Genomic DNA, 20,487 nt, shown 5'->3' with positions numbered 1-20,487 from the left:
TTACTTGTAAAGTCTTCCCAGTGGTATGTGCAGGCAGGTGCCGAATGCAGTTTCCCCTTCTTCAAGTGGTAGAACAGAAATGGTAACAGGGTCGGTTGGAGGTGATGACGGTGGCGTTGGTGGTGGTGGTGATTGAAATCTTGGAGGTTGTGTTTGTGGTGATGGTTGTTGTTGTGGTAGCGTTATTTGTGGTTGTGTAGGTGGTTTTGTTAGAGATTGTGGATGTTGTGTTTGTGGTGATGGTTGTTGTGGTGGTGTTTTTGGTTGATGTTGAGGTTCTGTTTGTGTAGATTTTTGTTGTTGTGGAGGTGGTTGTTGTTGCAACGCTGGATACCGTGCACTGTGGCGCAGGATGGGGCAGTGGCAGATCAGGTGTCGGCGAAGTTTACTTTTGCGTGTAAACGTCTTGTCACACAGGATGCAGGAGAATCCTGGAATATTATAAACGATGGCATAAATATTGAAAAACAATAAGTTTTTTCACAAAAAGTTTATTTCACATATATTCACATCAACATTCTCATTCTACAATTGGTTTACATACTTGGTACTTGACTTATCTGTAAAGCGTAATGTATCCAAAAATAAAATAACTAATTTAAAATGAACCAGATAATTTATTTTCAGTCGTTAACAGTTTCGAAATTAAAACTGCCTGGATAAATGTTTATAGCTATTTTTTTACAATGATTTGGAATATAAAAGTACTGAATACAGTAAAAGTAGGTAGGACATATTCATAATGTGTCCGGTATGGAAGTGCCTGAAGCGCCGATGGAGTACTAAAGAAGTTTAACAGAGCTGTATTTCTTTAAAATAAGTAATTACAGGCAAACACACATGGAATACTCCAATCATTTTGGCAGATATTGCTCAAAATACCACCACCACCACTACTACTACTAGTACCAAAATGTAGATTTAAAGACAATATCAAATTTGATTTAACTTTTAATAAAAATAATAAAGCCAGCTCTAGAACATACCCTCACTACTACCATGGATAAAAATTAAAAATTAAAATTTTCAAGTTTGAAAGCATACTCAATTAAAAATAATTATAAATACCCCCACCGCAGCAAACCTGCATACTAAGCGAATTTCCATTTATCTGAGTTGATTTTTAATTAAATCTATTTAAATAACATAAGATTGAGTACATAGGTTTGCTATTACAAGGATACTAATGAAATGTATTTTTAGTAAAATATTCATAGCTTAGTATAAAATAAATAAATTTGCCAAGTTTGATCAAAATATATCCATAAACAAGCAAACAACAACTTTTTACAATATTCTCCATAAGAATAACATGGGAATTTTAAATATATAATTTTTTGAATTTTCTCCGTTACCGATAACCGTACAAAAACACTTTAATATACTAAATTATTTGTTTTTAGCTATTTAAAAAGGTCTAGAGAGAAATTGGGAAATTTGGTATTTTGAGGGTCAAAAATGAGAAAAACAATTTTTTACCCCATAATACCCCCCCCCCCTAAAAGCCCCGTTCCCATGGTCCGATCATGCTGGTTCACGAACTCATTCATGTTTATTCCGCGTTACACCTTTAAACCAAATTTCATCAAAATCGGACAAAAATTACTCAAGTTATCGCGTTCACGGACGTATATATTTATATACGCATATATAAAAATTCAAACGAATGGTGTTTTTAGCCTCTGGGGACATCAAAATGAAAAAGTAAATCGGGCCCGGGCCGAGGTCTTACTGTGCCACCTACGGTTATACCTACTTCCCTATAGGGAAATTCGCTAAGAAAAACTTTATTTGATAAAGCATATACTACACTTCTACGATGTTTAAACAAATTTAATATGAAATCTATCAACTATAAATACGCTTTATACGGTTGAGGAGATAAGATGCTGTAAAGGGGTTAAATGCACGAAATCTTTATGAAGATGCGTATTTTTATTTAATTTTTTTATAGCCTAAATAGATATTTGCTTGGAAAAAGAGTTTATGACACATATTCGATTTTTTTATGGTAAATATTTGTACTATTGCTACTAAATATTGGTAAATATTCGTTACTATTTGTACTTACTGCATGGATCACGTGATGTCATATGGCGTGTAAGGTTGGAGCGTTGGGTGTACGTTTTGTCGCAGCTTGAACATTCGAATCGCTGCGACGCATCCGTCTGCGGTTGGACGTCAGCGGAACCCGGTGCTGGGGGTTGTGGCGGTGAAGCTTCAGGCCGTGATGGACCGGGCACAGCTTCACCACCAGCATCCACCCTCGGGCGTTCTGAAAACAGTTCATTACCCGAATTTATTAAAAAATGAAAACTGTAAAACAATAGTTCTACACACTCATATTTGATAGAAGGGGGGTTATATTCGTATTGTGGCCGGCATGTTGGAATGTAAAAAAAGCGAGATAGAAATAAATAGTTTGAAGAATTTATATTTTTACTATGTGCTTATAAAAAGTCCTTTAAATTCCAAACAAAATGGTACGACTCCCATGTCTGTAAAAATTACGGTTCAGAAACTATTGTAAATTATGTTATTTTCCCATAAAACCCCATAAAATAAATTAAAAGAATTTTTGAAAAAAACAGGTTTTGTTTTAACTTAGTATGTTATGGCCCTTACAATTTTGAAAGTTATTTTCATTTTTTTGATATTTTGATTTTTAATGGGGATTTCCTATACCCCATAAACCCCACAAAATAAAGAAAAAATCAGATTTTTTAGAAAATGGCACACACTATTTTCTAAAAAGGAATAGTATGTTATATTCCTTTAAATTCTGAACAAAATGGTACAAATCCCATTTCCGTAAAAATTACGGTTCAAAAGTTATTGTAACTTATGGTATTTTCTCATAAAATAACAAAAAAATCGGATTTTTGGAGACAAGCTGGCTTTGATCATCATGAATCCTTATAATTCTACAAAAAAACTACAACACCCCATTGCTGTAACAATTACGGTTTAAAAGTTATTGCAGCTTTTGTATTTTTAACTACTCTCGTTCTTACCCATGATAAAGGTTGTTGACAAGCTTATGGGAGAAAGTATGTGTTAGAACTCTGATACCGTTTATTTAAAATTATATTCACCATGTTTTACTTATGTTAAATCGTCATCCAGTTGTTAAAAACTACATGATTAAATATTTGAGATCTCCAGAATCGTAGGTGAAAGCAAAAAGCCTTTCAGTTTGTCACTATCCTACGAACCATCTACAAAAGTGTCTACCTCGCAACGGAGATCAGTGCTAGAGACATGTTTAAGCGAACAACATTGTTTAGCTATGGTAGTGTTATATGCGTAAAGTTCGTGTTGACCGTAAATATAAATACTTAAACATAAACACTTCTTTTTAAATAAAAAAGTGACAGCACTTACTTGAATGTAGTACAATGTGACGTTGTAGATTGTTTTTGCATTTAAATGTTTTCCCACATTCGTTACATTCAAACGGGCCTTCATCGCCATGCAAATTTCGCAGGTGTCGAGTCAGGTTGTGTTTAAATGCAAAACTAGCTCCACATAGATTACATTGAAACATCTAAAACATTAAATTTTAGATGAGCATACCAGTTCAATATTAGGTGTGTAGTGTATCTTATGGGACTTATTGTCGTAAAAATCTAAAGCCTTGAAGTACCTATTAAACTACTAATGTAATCTTGGCAAACCTTAAAAATATATAAATATAAAAAATATACAATCCAAGCACTATTGGCCAAATACAGGAGAAATTTATAAATAAATGTATTTGTTCAATTTTGGAATAAAGTGTAAGTTGTTAACATGGTTTTTATTTAAAATCTGTTTTATGTTATGTTATTTTGTTATTGTTATTTTCATATTTGCTTTATGATAAATAGTATGTGTGACTTAAGCACTAACATCCATCATGTAACGTAAGACTTTTCAAGATAATAGGGTTATAAATTTAGAAATTGTTATTTGCATAAACCGTAGAGTGAACCAATATTCATTGTTGTTTGTTTATCGCTTCATGAAATTAAATAAAAAATACCTCTTTGGACTTTATCAGCAAGATTCGGTTCTAAAATAAATTAACTTTTTAAATACTTTGCAGGTTATAAAAACAGTATTTTATATTATTTAAATAACAAAAATATCAACAATAATAACATTTATGTTACGAACAAATGACTTCATCTATATCCAGACAAGTGTACTTACTAAACATTGGACAGGTATTTAGTTCTAAACATTTATCATATTAAAATGTATATAAAAAATATATTTCCCAATTTTAAAAATCTAAACTATTTAAAGTTAAATAAAAATATGTACAATAAAGTTGCATACAAGGTTAACAGTTCTTACCTTTAGTTTAGTGAAGTGAAGAGTTTGATGAAATTCGCGCTAGAACTAAATACAGTATAAAGTCCAACTAGGAAGTGATGACTCTTGACTTGATCTTAGCTTATAAAGTCTCGTATTGGTTGGGGTAGAAGGGGGGGGGATAAGAGGGGCGAAGCCCTTAGCTTAGACCTAGAGTTTGAAACCACGCGTAGAAAATTAAACATTTTAACGAAGAACTTCGAGAATCCTCTCCTGGGTAGTTTGAACAACCATAGTCACACAATTCTATTTCTGCGTAGCCATAGTCGTCAAACAGTAGAAGGTTCTGTTCTTCGTGACGTTCCAATCCAGAGAGCTGAAACCCTACTGGACTTAGGCTGTTTTATGACTTAGTCCTCTTCAGCCAAACAGTAGAAGGTTCTTCACCCATTCACAAGTCCTATATCTCTATCCTTAACGCTAAACCCCGAGGTATAGACATCTCTAAACTTGTAACACTTAGGGAAAGACAAATGCAACCTGCTAACTCGAAAAATGATTTAACAACCACACCAAAAAGCTCATGGTAGTACCAAACTTATACTAGCGGGTGACCTGAAAAACGGATGGCTACAACCAAAGGGTAGTTTATTAAGGCAGGGGGTGAAATTGCGAGTGTTTGAATAACTTAGGATGTATTTCTGTAGCTTAGTTCAACACAATTATATGATGTGTTTATGTCTCATGATATTCCCAGGATAGCAAGGCAGATTTGGAGATTCCAGAATTATGTCTACGGAGCTTCCACTAATTACGTCCAGTGCAAATATGTCACCTACCTGATTTGGATTTTCTAAACCCATACTTAGCAGGTCGACGCCCCCTCGAGTTTCACCTTTAAACTATACATGCATTATAGATTTACACTCGTCAACATATAATAGAAGTAGGACAAATCTGGTATTACAATTCTATTATTCCGCAGTTTAAATAAATATAATATTCGAGAAATAATCATATTTATGATTTTTGATTGAGTAATACAGTATCTCGAGCTCAACTGATTCAAATTATCAATAGCTCAAATAATATTAAAAAAATCATTTAAAAAACATTACCAATACTGGAGCTATTGATTTTTAATCATAGTAAACCCTTATGAAAAATAATTTTTATGTTCGTTGTTCACCTTGCGTTTTCTTGAAACTCATTCTATTTGAATAACTAATAGCTCAAATGAAAGCCGGTATTTCACTGAAGGTTCTTAGAACAAAATATATAGGATTATTATAACTGGTGAAATACATCTTAAATTGAAGTAAAAATTCGAAAATGAATCAAATTATGTTTTTTTAAGTGGACTTTTGTTTCATTAGTTCCTAGTTAAGTTGTTTTATTTTTACAAACACCTAACCTGACCCCTTTTCCAACATTCTTTTTCAGTTATAAGTGTTGTAAAATTTGCAGAACAGCTCAAATCAGTGTTTTGAGAAATTGGATGGTTCATTGTTTTGTAATGTCGCTCACAAGCATCACCATTGATATTTCTAAATTCACATTCAAGAAGCACGTCAAGAAGTACGTTTACTCTCCTTAGCAAACAGCAAACATGCTTAGTAGAACGAAAAGAAAACTTGAGTGAAATCTTACTTGTAAAGTCCTCCGTGCAGTATGTGCCCAGGAAGGTGCTGAATGCAGTCTCCTCTTCTTCGAGCGGTAGGTCAAAGGTGGAGACATAGTCTGTCGGAGGTGGTGACAATGAGGCGACCGATGATCCCTCCTGCGGCTGTGGCGTTGGTGGTCGAGGTTGTGGTGGTGGTTGTAATGGCAGTAGTGTTTGAGGTTGAGGTTGTGTTGGTGGTAGTGTCTGAGATTGTGTTGGTAGTAGTGGTTGATGTCGTGGTTGAGGTTGTGTTTGTGGTGGTGGTTGTGTTGGCGGTAGTGGTTGATTTTGTGTTTGTGGTGTCTGTTGTTGTTGCTGTGGTGTTTGTGGTTGCATTTGTGGTTGAGGTTCAGGTTGAGTTGGTGGTGTAGGTTCTGTTTGTGTTGATTTTTGTTGTTGTGTTTGTGGTGGTTTTTGTTGTTGTGGTGTTAGTGGTTGCATTTGTGGTTGAGGCTGAGGTTGAGGTTGTGGTGTAGGCTCTGTTTGTGTTGATTTTTGTTGTTGTGTTTGTGGCGGTTGTTGTTGTTGTAGTGTTAGTGGTTGCATTTGTGGTTGAGGCTGAGGTTGAGGTGGTGTAAGCTCTGTTTGTGTTGATTTTTGTTGCTGTGGAGGTGGTTGTGGTGGTAGCAGTGTTGGCGGTAGTGAACCACTACCTATAGTTTCTGGTTGAGGTTGTGGTGTAGGTTGTGTTTGTGTTGATTGTTGTTGTTGTGGAGGTGGTTGTGGTTGTTGCAACGCTGGATACCGCGCACTGTGGAGCATGATGGGGCAGTTGTAGAGCAGGTGTCGGCGAAGTTTACTTTTGCGTGTAAACATCTTGTCACAAAGAACGCAGGAGAATCCTGGAATATTATACAAAACATTATACAACGATAACGTTTATTTCACCAGAAGTTTAATTCACAAAACATATTCACCTAAACATTCTCATTGTACAGTTGGTTTATGTACTTGGTTAAAAGTACTTGACTTATCGTCGCTATATTAAACAAATCTTATAGTGTAATGTACTTAAAAATAATAAAAAAAAACTAATAATGGATTAGGCAGAGAATTAGTTTTTAGTCGTTACGGTTTCAAAATTCAAACTGTCTGGATAAATTTCATAGCTATTTTTTGTGCAATGATTTGGAATATAAAAGTTCTTGAATAAGTAGAGAGGACTTATGCATCATGTGGCCGGCATGGAAGTGCCCGAAGCGCCGATGAAGTACCTCTTCTAAGCAGCTTAACACTAACAGTGTCGTATTTCTTTGAATGAGTAATTACAGGTAGAAACACAAAAACAGGGAAGGCTCCAATCATTTTGACAGAGATTGCACTACCACTATTATAACCAAAATAAAAATGGAAAGACAATCAATTTAAACTAACTTATTAACTATTGGTTAATTAGTTGGTTAAATTAACTATTGGTTAATAAAACCATGTAGCTCTAGAACATATCCTCACTACTACCATGATTAAAATGTAAATTTTCATGTTTGAAAGCACAAAAAAAAATACGAAACTATAAATCTCCGTAACGTAGAAATCTACACTCCCACAATATTTAAACAAATTCCATATAAAATCTTTCAACTTAAAACGCGCTTGTGGTTGAAGGTGTTGAGATGTGGTAAAAGCACTAGAGACATGAAATCTTTATGAAACATGGGTATATTTAGCAAATTTCCCATATAGGGAATAAGCTATTACCGTAGGCTTCAAGGTAAGACCTGGACCCGGGACCGATTTACTTTTTCATTCTGATGTCCCAGATCAAAAACACCATCCGTTAAAATTAATATATTTCTCATTTTTGACTCAAAAACATAAAATTGTCCAATTTCTCTCTGAGCTATTTTGAAGAGCTTGAAAAACAAATGATTTAGTACATAAAGTTTTTTACGGTTATTGGTTACGGAGAAAATGAAAAAATTGTAAATCTAAAATTTCCTTGTTAACTTATGGTTAATAAGTAAACTTTTGTAGTTTGCTTGTTTATGGATATGTTTAGATCAAACATAACATATTTGTTTATTTCATACTAAAGGTATTAATATTTTACTAATATATAAGTTACCATTTCCCTGTAGCAGCAAACCTAGGTGCTCATTAAACCTAATGCTATTGAAATAGATTTAATTGAAAATCAAACCAGGTAAATGGAAATTCGCTTAGTCTGCTGGTTTGTTGTGGCGGGGGTATTATTTAATTAATATTTGTTCATAAATAGATATTTGCTTGGAGAAAAGAGTCTATGAAAGGTATTTCATTTTTTATAGCGAATCTTTGTACTATAGTAATATATATTTTTCCACACCATTTAAAAAAAATGATACTTACTACACGGTTCTCGTGATTTCATATGGCGTGTAAGGGTGGAGCGTTGGGTGTACGTTTTGTCGCAGCTTGAGCATTCGAATCGCTGCAACGCATCCGTCTGGGGTTGAGCGTCAGCTGAACCCGATGCCGGGGGTTGTGGCGGTGAAGTTTCAGACCGTGATGGACCGGGCACAGCTTCACCACCAGCATCCAACCTCTGGCGTTCTGGAAACAGGATATTACCCAAATATATATACATATATAAATTGTAAAACAATAGTTCTACATACTCATATTTGATACTAGTATGGGGGTTATATTCGCATTGTTGCCGACACGTTCTGAAAACAGGATATTACCCAAATATATATTTAATATACATAAATTGTTTTTTTATTATATTCATAAAATATTACTTATGTTAACATATCGTCATCCAGTTGTAATATTTCCACATGTTAAAATATCTGAGGTCTCCAGAATCCTAGGTGAAAACAAAAAGCCTTTCAGTTTGTTACTAGCCTACGAACCGTCTACAACAGCGTCTAGATGGAGATCGGTGCTTGAGATATGATTAAGCTACCGGTATGCATAAAGTTCGTGTTGACAGTAAACGTAAAGACTGGCGAGGTTTGCTTTTACTGTAGCGTGTTACAGAGAGGGTGCATCCGACTTGAGCGAGAAAAGTGTTTTTACGGGAGGCATTCTTTGGTGATAGTTGTAACGGTGAAAAAACAAAATTAGTATAGGCTAACATTTTTTTCAAACATAGTGAATCGGGCTATGCAGTTGAGACATACAAGCATAGATTTAAAAGAAGTAGACACTCCTTTTATCTATGATACAAGGATATTTACAACTATCTTAAAGCCCCGATACAACTCCCAATTTTAAAGGGGATAGCCCAACTCCGCGCGGTTGTCAAATTTAAGCCGAGGAAAAGTTTTATGGCCCCCGAAGGGTCCAGTCCAACTCCGCGCGGTGGTCACTTTTAGTGAACAGTCTAACTCCGCGCGGTGGCCACATCTAATCTCTACGCTACCTTGTTGTGCTTTCGTATGAGATATGATGTGTTTAATAAAAAATATTCTATATATAATGTTACACTTTTATTTGTTCATAACTATTTTATTCATGTGACAGGTTAGGTTTGGTTAAGTTAGGTTAGGTTAGGTTAATGATGGGTAAATTCTAATGAAACATAAGTATTCTGTTTTGTACTAATTAACTTTATTTTATTAGTTACGGTGGTTTCGTACAGTTCTAAATTATGTACATGTAAAACAATTTCAATCTTAAAATACAAACTCACAGCCGTCAGGGCTGTGAGAGCCAAAATTGACCACCACGCGGAGTTGGACATGAGTGCCACGAGGGACCAGAGGTGATCACTGTACGGAGTTGGACAGTCGGTTTTGACATATTTCTGACCACCACGCGGAGTTTGGATAAGCCTATTTAAAAGCCTGATACGGTGAAGTTTCAGGCAATGATGGGCCGGGTACTGCTTCGTCATACACATCCAACCTTCAAGCGTTCTGGAAAATGTTATGTTACTTGAATTCATATTTAAATAAATAAAAAACATGCCAACTAACACACAAGTATTTATTATAGACAAGGCTATTTATTTTGTTTATAACACTAGTTTTTTGCATTTTTATGCAGTATGTCGTCAATCTATTTTCTATTTATATTTAAAATCAACGTAATAAATAGCTCTAATGTCTACCCAAAGGGGAGCGAGCTGGCGTAGTGGTTAGAGCGCGGGACTTCAGTCCCTGAGGTGCCGAGTTCAATCCCCGCCAAGTCACCAATGGATTTTATCTAAGTGATAATGCCGCAACCCCTAGATCTAGCCTGAAGTAATGTGAAAAACAATCCCAGGCTCGTGCCTAGCGTCCTTGGACAAAATGTCTACCTAAAACTTACTAGAATGAGTTAACATGTGTCTTTGCAGGTTAAACTTGGTCAAGTAGCTTTTCCCACACTCGTCACAGTCAAACGATTCGTTATTGTCCCCGTGCTTGAGTTTATAATGCCTCAACATGTTTCTTCGGTCTGCGAAGGAACGCTCACACACAGAACAGATTGAAGCCATCTGAAACATAAGTAACAATGTAGTTATAAAACAGGAACAGCAATGGTTTAACTTTAATACTTTAAATAAATTTAAGTAGTAATATTGTGAGAAAAATAACTGCACCATTTACAACAAAACATTAGCCAACCTCTTGATAAAATAATTGTGTAAAAAAATATGTGCATGAAATTAAGCTTTAAAAAAATGTTAGCATTTATATGACATGTTCTTCAATACACAGACGTATTTCAGGTATTACAGGTATTTCTACCTTATTTTCTCGCTTCTTAGTATTTTGTAACTTTAAATGTGCTAGATATCAGACCTTATCAACCTTGTTAAAGCAGCAATTCGCCTTTTTGTTACCCCTGAGAACTTAATGGTCAGAAATATATCTAAATATAGGGTGTCCACAAAAGAACTGAAACATTTTAAAGGCAAATACTAATACAAAATAAGAGACTATGTTCAATGTTTTGTGTATGTATTTAAAGCTAAAATTCTCACGTTTTATTAAAAACTTAGTATAACTAGATATGAGCACCATTAGTGACCCGGCATAAAGCTAAGCGAAATTTGACCTCTTCCCAGGTATTGGTCAGTAGGCCTACTTCAGGAGATGTTGCACCAACATATGCGAATATTCTCTGACGGAAGTGATTCAGATCCCAAATCTGCACCGAGTAGACGTCATTCTTTACTGCCCCCAAACGAAAAAGTCCAGAGGAGGTATATCTGGACTCCTAGGAGGTTATTGAATGGGCCCTCCCTTCCCTGCCAATCCACCGATTGTCAAAACGAGTATCCAGCGCTTCTCGTACACGCAAACTGTAGTGTGGTGGCACTCCATGCTGTTGAAAATAGACAGGACCAATCTCCATCTCAACGTCATCAAACAGTGGGAAAACGTACTGTTCTAACATGTCACATTAAATAGCATGTATATCCCCTGAAGTACTGACCAATACCTGGGAAGAGGTCAAATTTCGCTTAGCTGTATGCCGGGCCACTAATGGTGCTCATATCGAGTTATACTAAGTTTCTAATAAAACTTGAGAATTTAAGCTTTAAATACATACATAAAACATTAAACATAGTCTCTTATTTGGTATCAGTATTTACCTTTAAAATGTTTCAGTTCTTTTGTGGACACGCGGTAGTATTTTAAAACATAATCACTAACTTGTTAAGTGTTGATTTCAATTGACATGTATGTACAATATCTATTGAGGGTAATTCATAGAACTCGCCTTATCAAATACTGCTGGGGAATTGTAGAGAGTTGTGGTGATGGCGTTGAAGCAAGAACAACAGCGAGCAATCAAGCAGTGTGCTATAGGTGGTCTAGGAGTAGCGTTTATAGCGGGTGAAAGATGACGTCACAAGATGTTACACATCATACTCTTCAGACTCTTCTCATTGTTAAAAACAAGTATAAATTTAAAACATATCCACTCTGACGTCCATTTTAACGTTAATAATACCGCGTATATTAGCAGAATATTAGTCTCTAGGGGTTATTTTAGTCATATCAGCAAACAATTTGTGGTTATATTACAACCATGGGCTCATTCGTTTTTGATTTTCTCCCCATGTTGTGTATATGGACCAAAATCGAACTTCGAGGGCTTCTTAAGGGTCTCTGCTTCCACACACTGACTTGAGATCTTCAAGGCATATATTAATTGATGAAACTTCTAGTGCTTTAAAATAACACATAAAAAATCAAAATCGATCTAGCAATTTAGCTATAATCTCTGTAACAAAATCGCCTTTTCCTTTTGATATTTACGTTTCGATTTTTTATACTTTTCGATTGACAAAATTTTTAATGCGTATTATATTAACTGCTACGAGTTCATTAGTTTAACACACCTTTGCTTGCTTAGAGAATATTTTTTTCATAGCTAATTCTTTTATTATTGGGATCAATAATAAATAAAAAGAATCAAACAACTTGTTTTTACCAAGCGTTAAACAGATTTTTGATATTTATAAAATTGTGTTAAAGAATTCGTGTATTCGTATCTTACAATTTAAGCCCGGACCATTTATATAATGTAATTCTTAGTTCTCATATTAATCTATTCTCAATAGTCAGCCGTGCTTATTTCATTATAATACCTTTTTGGTAACTTTTACACTAAGAACAACTTCAATTATTCATTTTTTTAATGGGGCACTTCTAATTAAGGGTTGGTGGACTTTTTACCCGTGCAATTCTTAACAACTAGTGGACGATATGTTAACTTAAGTAATATATAAAAGAAAAAACATAAGCACATAGTAAAACAAGAAATTCCATAAACTATTTATTTCTATCTATTTTTTACATTCCAAAATTTTTTACCGGCCCTCCAGTCATCTATGCTAGACACATTATGAATATAACCCCCCCACTGATACTCACTTTTTTCAATATAATCAATAAAATGAATCTGTATTTTACATTTTTGGAATATATTGATCAGAATTATTCTCATTGGATGTGTAAAAACATTAATTTTTAAGTAAAATAAGTTTTAAGTAAATTCGTTAATTAAAAGTGTTTAAATAACAATTTGGTATTTATGTGGTTTATATTGATTTCTCAAATTAAATAATTAATTCATTGAATAAAAGTTGTAAACAATAATTTTGTATTTATATTGTACTGTATTGATTTCTCAAACACAATACTGAATAATTTTTACCTAATTATTACACATGATGGGAAGAAAGAAATATTTATAATTAAGTTTATAATGGGGAAGCTTGAATTTCTAAGAGAACAATTTTCCTACCACAAATTAGTCTACTATAAATGTAATAATTATTAAGTCAGCTTGCTAATTAATTCATCAAAACAATCAAATTAATGTTTCAGTTATTTTTACATTGTAGTTTTTACAAAAATCGTATTCCATTGCTTTGATTGGTAAACATCTATTATATAAACTTTAAACTAATATTTTCTTACTTGAATGTTCAAGGATATGGCGTTGAAGATTATTCTTTGTAGAATAATGTCTATCGCATTGAGCGCAGCTAAACCTCTCCCCATCTCCATGAACATCTCGTACGTGGCGGTTCAAACTCTTTTTCTGTGAAAAACTAGCTTCACAAATACTGCACTGGAATACCATCTGTAGAAGGGAAAAATGCAACATTACAAATATATAATAAAGTAGAAAGACATTTGAGATACTTTAGATACCCTACTAATTTAAAAAATGTTTAGCATGGATGATTGTGTATAACTCTGAAGTTCCATCGCGTGAAAACTACTTGACCGATTGAGCAGACATTTTGCAGAGAGGTACTTAATAGTCTTGAGAAACACATAGGCTTATTGAAGTTGTGAAAATCTTACAGGGCTATACCCGACGGGGGTTCAAAGTTGAAACGTTATTCTTTTGAGTATTCATTTTGAAAAGAAATTACAAGACACAAAATTACAGGATCAGAATCAGAATCAGAATCTCTGTCAATTTTACAAGACCAACTTCAATTTCATAACATTTTAATGGGACACGTCTCAATAAGGGTTGGTGGAAATAGGTGAGCGCCAACCACTAGTAGGGTAGTTTTCCGAAACTACCCGGCTATCCCTTACGCTCATAGAACGCTCGAAACTGTAAGAATTTTCCCCCGTACAATTTTTAATAACTTGTAGAAGTTAAGTAATGTATGTTAAAGATAATTTTGAAATATGATGAGTAGGCCTATGTAGTGAAAAATATATAATTAATTACTATTCATTGATAAAAAAATGCAGCATTGTTACGCTTCTTTAGGGGCGGTACTTCACCAGTACTTCCGGTACTTCCATACCAGCCACAGTACATATATTATCTCCTTACCTATATAAAATATTATCGCTAATATTACATTTTAAATGTATTATGTTATTCAGCAACGATATGCTTGCGAGATAGGGCATAGTAAGAAGTTGAACTTGATTAATCAGTTGTTATTTACGTAAAAAAGGTTATCTAGTTGTAAATAAATCAATATCAGAATATATTACGTTAATAATCTATTAGGTAACTTTTAACTAAATTTAATAGGAGGTTTACACTAAAACAAGTGTTGGTAGCACTATGTAGTAAGTTTACATATGAAAATTAAGTTTATACTAGAAATAAAAATGAACTTAGTAAAAAATAATGCTGGTTAAAAAATCTTACCTTAAATATTCAATAATGGAGACGCACAGTAACTCATGAAGACTCACTCACAGATGATTTCACCATCACATCGATAAGTCAAACCAACGTAACGTTGAACTAAACACTGACTTCCCCATGTGAAGGTCAGCACTTAATATAGTTGTATAGCCTAAGGGATGTTTCTAGTGTTAAGGGCAACAACCTTTCTTGACTCTCTTTGGTTTTAACGCGCTTTCACTTACTGTTGAGGTGCTTACCCTTAGAAGGTGCAATCGTGCCCAAGAGTTCCTCAACTGTGCCAAGCCCTCAAAGGGTCCCAAAAAATGTTCCTTAGTTGAACCCAAGTCCAAGGTAGGGGTAAGTTGCCGCCAGAAGGAATAACCTTGTTTACGTGTCATCCTGATCTATCCTAACCTACCCTAACCTAACCTAACCTAATCTAACCTAACCTACTCTAACCTAAACTAACCTAATCTAACATAACCTAACCTACTCAATTATACAGTCAAAGAGGGCAGCCACATGCTGCAGTCAACGAACGTATTGGGTGCCTCCCTGGAGTAGTTGGCGCAATTCAGGAATACCCGGCTACCTGACTCAGGTCAGTGGGCGCAATTAATTAATGCCCACCCCCTTGGAACGCCACCTGTCTCGGGGGGGGGGGGGTCACAGGGGGAAGCGAGTGTTGTTTCAGGGGCTTTATAAGTGCAAAACATGTATTATTTCGAACTAGTAAACTCTCTAAAGGTGCATTGTCCCTGAAGCGACTCTTGCGATAGTAGCTGAGCGATAGTAGCTCAGCGATAATAGCTGAGCACTGGTTAGCGTTGTTTCAAATGGGACCATTGTCCTTGACGCGACTGCGACTCGAGCGGCTAGCGGCTGAACACAGCGACTGTAGCGGGTCTGCTCTGAGGGCAGTCAGAGTCGCAGTCGCTGAGCGATTTGTGTTGTTTATAGACTTGTTTTGGTCGTAATGTCTTCAAAGAATACAAAACTGCTTTTTACCCCTGAAGATGATATCAGATATGTACATAATATTAAATCACTACTATTATAAATTATAAATGAAAATACTTTTTAAAAATGCAACGTTTTTAAACGCACTATAAAGTAAAAAATAGTTTATAAATATGTGGGGAGAATAAATACTTGTAAGATTAAAAAAAAAACGTGGGGCGCATGCTAAGTATTTATTCCCTCCACATATTTATAAATTATTTTTACTTTTTAGTGCGTTTAAAAACGTGGCATTTAAAACAAAGTATTTTTATTTATAATTTATTTTATACTTTTTAGTCATTAATGTGTAAATATGTTAAATCTATTTTATATGGCCTGTTAATACATATCAAACCCTTATTATCTGTAGTCATATGTTTTATATTTCCTTTGAACTGCTTATTTTATATTTAGAATCCTCGGGAGCAGAACCTGTACCTCTACCCAAGCTTTTCAAACTGTCAAATTTAAGTATTTACGGCTTACTTCAAAATGTAAACATGGACAATTTGGAAGACCATGGGGCTTAGCCCAAGGAAAATATGAAAATTAAATGATATAGTATTACATTGTCATCCTTTGTGAGCTGTGTTCTCTAGTTTCATTTCTCTAGCTCGTCGGGAAGTTAGTTTAAAATGTATTGCAAAGTTTGTACCGGACAAGAAAGCGAGCTAATAAAAACGTTTTAAAGTTAGGAGGTGTCATGGCACTCATAGCACCAATTCACCCGAAAGTCAGCAAACTAATATACAGAATCGCTCTAGAACAATCGCTTCAGGGACAATGACATGGTTAGCTACTATCGCTGAGCTACTATCGCTGAGCTACTGTCGCTCAACTACTATCGCAAGAGTCGCTTCAGGGACAATGCACCTTAAATCATTGCTTTACCCCTCACACAGTACACCTCATGTTCAACAAGGGTACCTTATCGACCCTCGACCCGGTTGTGGTAGAGATTGTGGAGTTTGTGTTTGTGGTTATGGATTAAACTTCATAAGATTGAGATACTTGAAGGATTGTAAAAAAACAACGCATGAAATTATGAATAAAATTTAATGTTACAATTTTGATAGTATAAATATTTTTACAAAAATATTATATAACACCGCCCATAATTTCAAAACATATAATGACTGAAAATTATTCTCTAACTGATTTTAAATGAGTTATGGTACCTATTTATGTTGAGTTATGTTGTGGTGGTGCTTTTTGTGGTTGTGGTTGAGATTGTAGTGGTTAAGTTTGTGGTGATGGTTGTTGTTGTGGTGTTTCTGGTTGTGGCTGAGGTTCTGTTTGTGTAGATTTTTGTTGTTGTGGAGATGGTTGTTGTTGCAACGCTGGATACCGCGCACTGTGGCGCAGGATGGGGCAGTGGCAGATCAGGTGTTGGCGAAGTTTACTTTTGCGTGTAAACATCTTGTCACACAGGATACATGAGAATCCTGGAATATTATACAACATTATACAACGATAACATGAATATTAAAAAAAAGAAATTGTATTTAACAAAACATATTTACATAAACATTATTATTGTACAGTTGGGTTAGAGTACTTGATCTACGGTCGGTAATAACTTGAGTACTATTATAAAGCATGCTATATGCTATATGCTATATCTATATATATGTAAATCTAAAAAAGAATCACGAACTTCTGAGAAACCTGTAAGCTAAACACCTTTAAACCGCATTCTTCAATGAAAGGTCTTGATGATCTGCCTTCAAGGCAAGGTGAATCTTGCCAGAAAAAAACAGCTTTTCAATAAACCCCCTTCTAAGAGCAGACACATCTCTGTTGAAGGACTCACTTGAACCACATTTTAAATATTGAAGATGAGCCAACTGTTAGATTTGCTATTTATTTATAGTTTTTTGTTTACTTTTCCCCTGAATTAATCTTTTGATTCTCAACATAGAATCTTACAATAAGATTAAGTTATTAGTTTCGATTCCATCGCAGAGTTTAATTCCAAGTTTAATTCAATTCAAGAGATTTTCATTAAAATAAGAGATAAGTACGATTGAGATTTTCCTGCATAATTTGCAATGCAAATGTGAGTAACTAGTTTCAATTTTACAATAGATTTAGAGACCCAAATTATTTACCATTTTTTCTTGCCCCTTTGTGACGAACGGACAGAACAACTAGTTGAAACATAAATGCCATAACTCATTTAAAATGAGTTAGAGAATCATTTTCAGTCGTTATAAGTTTTGAAATTGTTGCATATAACATTTTGAGACAAATATTTAAATATCAAAATTGCCTAAAAGATTACACTTATCAATTAAGTTTACAAATTACATTTATGCTTTTATAAATTGTTTTACATTTATAAATAATAGTTACTCACTTTTAGTTGTCACCGGTCGTTGGATTGCTGCACTTGTTTCTCTTGAGTCAATCGTCGTCCCTACGACCAAACAATGATATTACAACATGCAGTGGGTTGAAAGAAGCATTGAAAGCAGGTGATTGTGGGAGATTTTTTCGAATGTTTCCCCATTCAATTAATTATTAAATCCTTCGCCAATTATGAAAGCTTTACATTTGGAATGATTTTATTTACATTTTGTATATTAGATACTATGTTAAAATTTCCTTGGATTCAAAGTTGAATAATATTATTTACAGTAATTATATTACTTTAAATAAATTAAAATTAAGGGGGCAAAGCCTAAAGGAAATTAGCTTTTTAATTACAATTCGCAGGTGAGATGGATCATATGCTTTTAAATGACAAAATCGTAAAAATCGGGCATGCGGTAAAAAGGGATTTTACAAAAATGCCCTTTTGTGTTAATTATTTAGTTATTATTTATATCAGACTATGTTGTCACAACTTATATTCGAAATAAAGCCTTATGAACTGATAGGCTATTAACATTAATAGGCCATCATAATTAGTTCATCAATTAATTAATCAATTACCTCTAAAACTACTTATAAATAAAGGAAAGTGATTAACATTGAAGTAAATCAAAATTTTGTATTTTTACCATAAGTTGTTTTAGATGTACCTAGCCTAGTTAACAGTAATCTGCATATAAATATCACATTAGTTACTTATTTACTTAAATCAAAATATACTTTATACACTTGTCAATTACTTACTTGCATGGGTTTTGATTTGCCTTGTATGGGTCTCGATATGCCTCTGCAAAGCATCCTTCCGTTTAAAGTATTTCCCACACTCTGCACATCCGAAAAACTCTGTTCCATGTAAAGATTTTACATGTCTTTTTAGATGTTGTTTTGAGTTGAAAGTCACGTTACATATACTGCATGTGAAGTTCATATTTGAGTATCCTAAAAACATGCAAATGTAGAAGCACGGCTTAAAAAATACCTTTTTGACAACAAAATCAGTTTTTTACACAATTTTATGTTTTTTTAACGCTTAGCCTTACTGTGTGAACAAAATAAAGTAAAAGTTTTGATTCTATTATATTGGACTAATCGTGACTGTGTATGCAACATGCAACGATTTAGTTCGATATTAAACTATTTTAAGTTGAAAATACTTCATTCGGACGTGAAATAATATTTTTTACAACAGTAAAATTACAACAACATTTTAACCATGCAATAATGTTGACAGGCTTAAATAAAAATTCAGTGTGTTACGAACATGGATTCATTTTAACTATTTTGTTCAAAAATAAAACTACAATAGTAGACAGTTGGTTAATACGAAGATATATGTAATAGATATATCTATAGATATAAGATATATGTAATAGATATATCGATAGATATAAGATATTTGTAATAGTTGGTTAATATGTATATAGAGTAATATAATGAAATGTATAATTAAAATTATAAGTTCATCAAGGTCAATATATAATAATTTTATTTTATACATATTACTGTATATACTTATTACTATTGATATTGTAGTTCGCGCAACGATCCCGTAAAGACAGTTAACAACACGAGTAGAAAAAACGTCTACGAGTGTCTTTAAGACTATTCAAGCGAGTTGCGTACACTACTTTACCTACGACAGTTATTTAATTACTACAATCACTACACCTTCTAAGGGAGGTTATGTTTTCGTTTACAACCTCTCATCGCCACTGACAGTCATGCAGCGAATCATTGTACCAAAACACTAATTGCACCACTCAACAATTCATTTGGTCTGAACAGCTGATTAGTTAAGTTCGAAGCTACACTACGAATCTTATTGTAAAAACAACCTGAAGATCATTGGTGGTTCTAGTACCTTGCCACATGGGGCTACCGGGAGGTTTAGAGGCACTCCCTTTGAAAATTGTATTTTTAAAGCAGTTTGGCGACTTTCTACGTCTAAAACTGTGCCCATAAAGCTCTGTTAAGTTTTACCAAATGTTTGGTTAAATTAATTTTTTTATGGTCCAATTTGCTTTTTAAATTACGTTGTTTGACTCAAAATAATTGTCGTCGTATTTTTAAGCTAATTAAAAGTTAAGTGTTTGGACATTATTTAAACTAACTAGATGAATAAGTATTTTTGGTATATTTTAAAATGTGCAAAATTATTTTATTATACAAAAATACATTTTAGTTTGGAGATTTTACCTAACGAAACACAACGGCGAAAGCCCGACTCTAATAGCATGTTTCGTTCCCAAGTTACGATTTTTAAAAATCTAAATTAAAATCAATGACATTCCATGGTAGAGATAAACTTAAATACCCAATAGTCCAGGAGCTGAGGGGGTTTGAGCATGCATGAAAGTAGTACGCAATGTTATTGCTGATTATTGTAATATGGACTGTGGTGATCAAAATTACGTATGTCGCCTATTTCAAAAGTGGTCGATAAGGTGGGCGGGAGGGGGCAAAAATGGCGGTTTGCGCTATGCGTTAAAACGCTGATATTTCGAAAACGGTAAAAGATAGAACATCGGTTAAAACGTCGTTGTAATTCTAAAAATGTGGACTACAATAATGGTTATTGAGTCCGAGGTCGTATCTCTATAAATAAA

The 20,487-nt window shown here is 34.1% G+C and overlaps 1 protein-coding gene across 1 annotated transcript; it reads right to left on the bottom strand.

Moving 5' to 3' along the window:
* LOC128985152 (zinc finger protein 628-like) lies at positions 1-13,407 on the bottom strand. Its single transcript, XM_054404534.1, has 6 exons — positions 13,312-13,407; positions 10,202-10,370; positions 8,291-8,494; positions 5,950-6,804; positions 2,072-2,275; positions 1-431 (listed from the first exon to the last, which is right to left on the bottom strand). Exons 1-6 carry the CDS (start codon positions 13,405-13,407, stop codon positions 1-3), a joined length of 1,959 nt encoding a protein of 652 aa, XP_054260509.1.
* Positions 13,408-20,487: the final 7,080 nt, after the last annotated feature.

This window comes from Macrosteles quadrilineatus, unplaced genomic scaffold, assembly GCF_028750875.1.
Source record: "Macrosteles quadrilineatus isolate MER2022 unplaced genomic scaffold, UCM_ALF_1.0 Scaffold_2__2_contigs__length_208266976, whole genome shotgun sequence".
Classification (NCBI taxonomy): domain Eukaryota; kingdom Metazoa; phylum Arthropoda; class Insecta; order Hemiptera; family Cicadellidae; genus Macrosteles; species Macrosteles quadrilineatus.
Note: the sequence above shows the minus strand (reverse complement) of the source record. Positions and strands in the feature narration are given on the sequence as shown.

Bases quoted from the DNA above. Each gene is read 5' to 3' on its own strand.
- LOC128985152 (XM_054404534.1), bottom strand. From the start codon at position 13,407: ATGTTCATGGAGATGGGGAGAGGTTTAGCTGCGCTCAATGCGATAGAC. The intron at 2,276-5,949 runs GTAAGATTTCAC...AACTGTTTTCAG, and splicing joins CTGCACGGAGGACTTTACAA to AACGCCCGAGGGTGGATGCT. The intron at 432-2,071 runs GTAAGTACAAAT...ATAATATTCCAG, and splicing joins GACATCACGTGATCCATGCA to GATTCTCCTGCATCCTGTGT.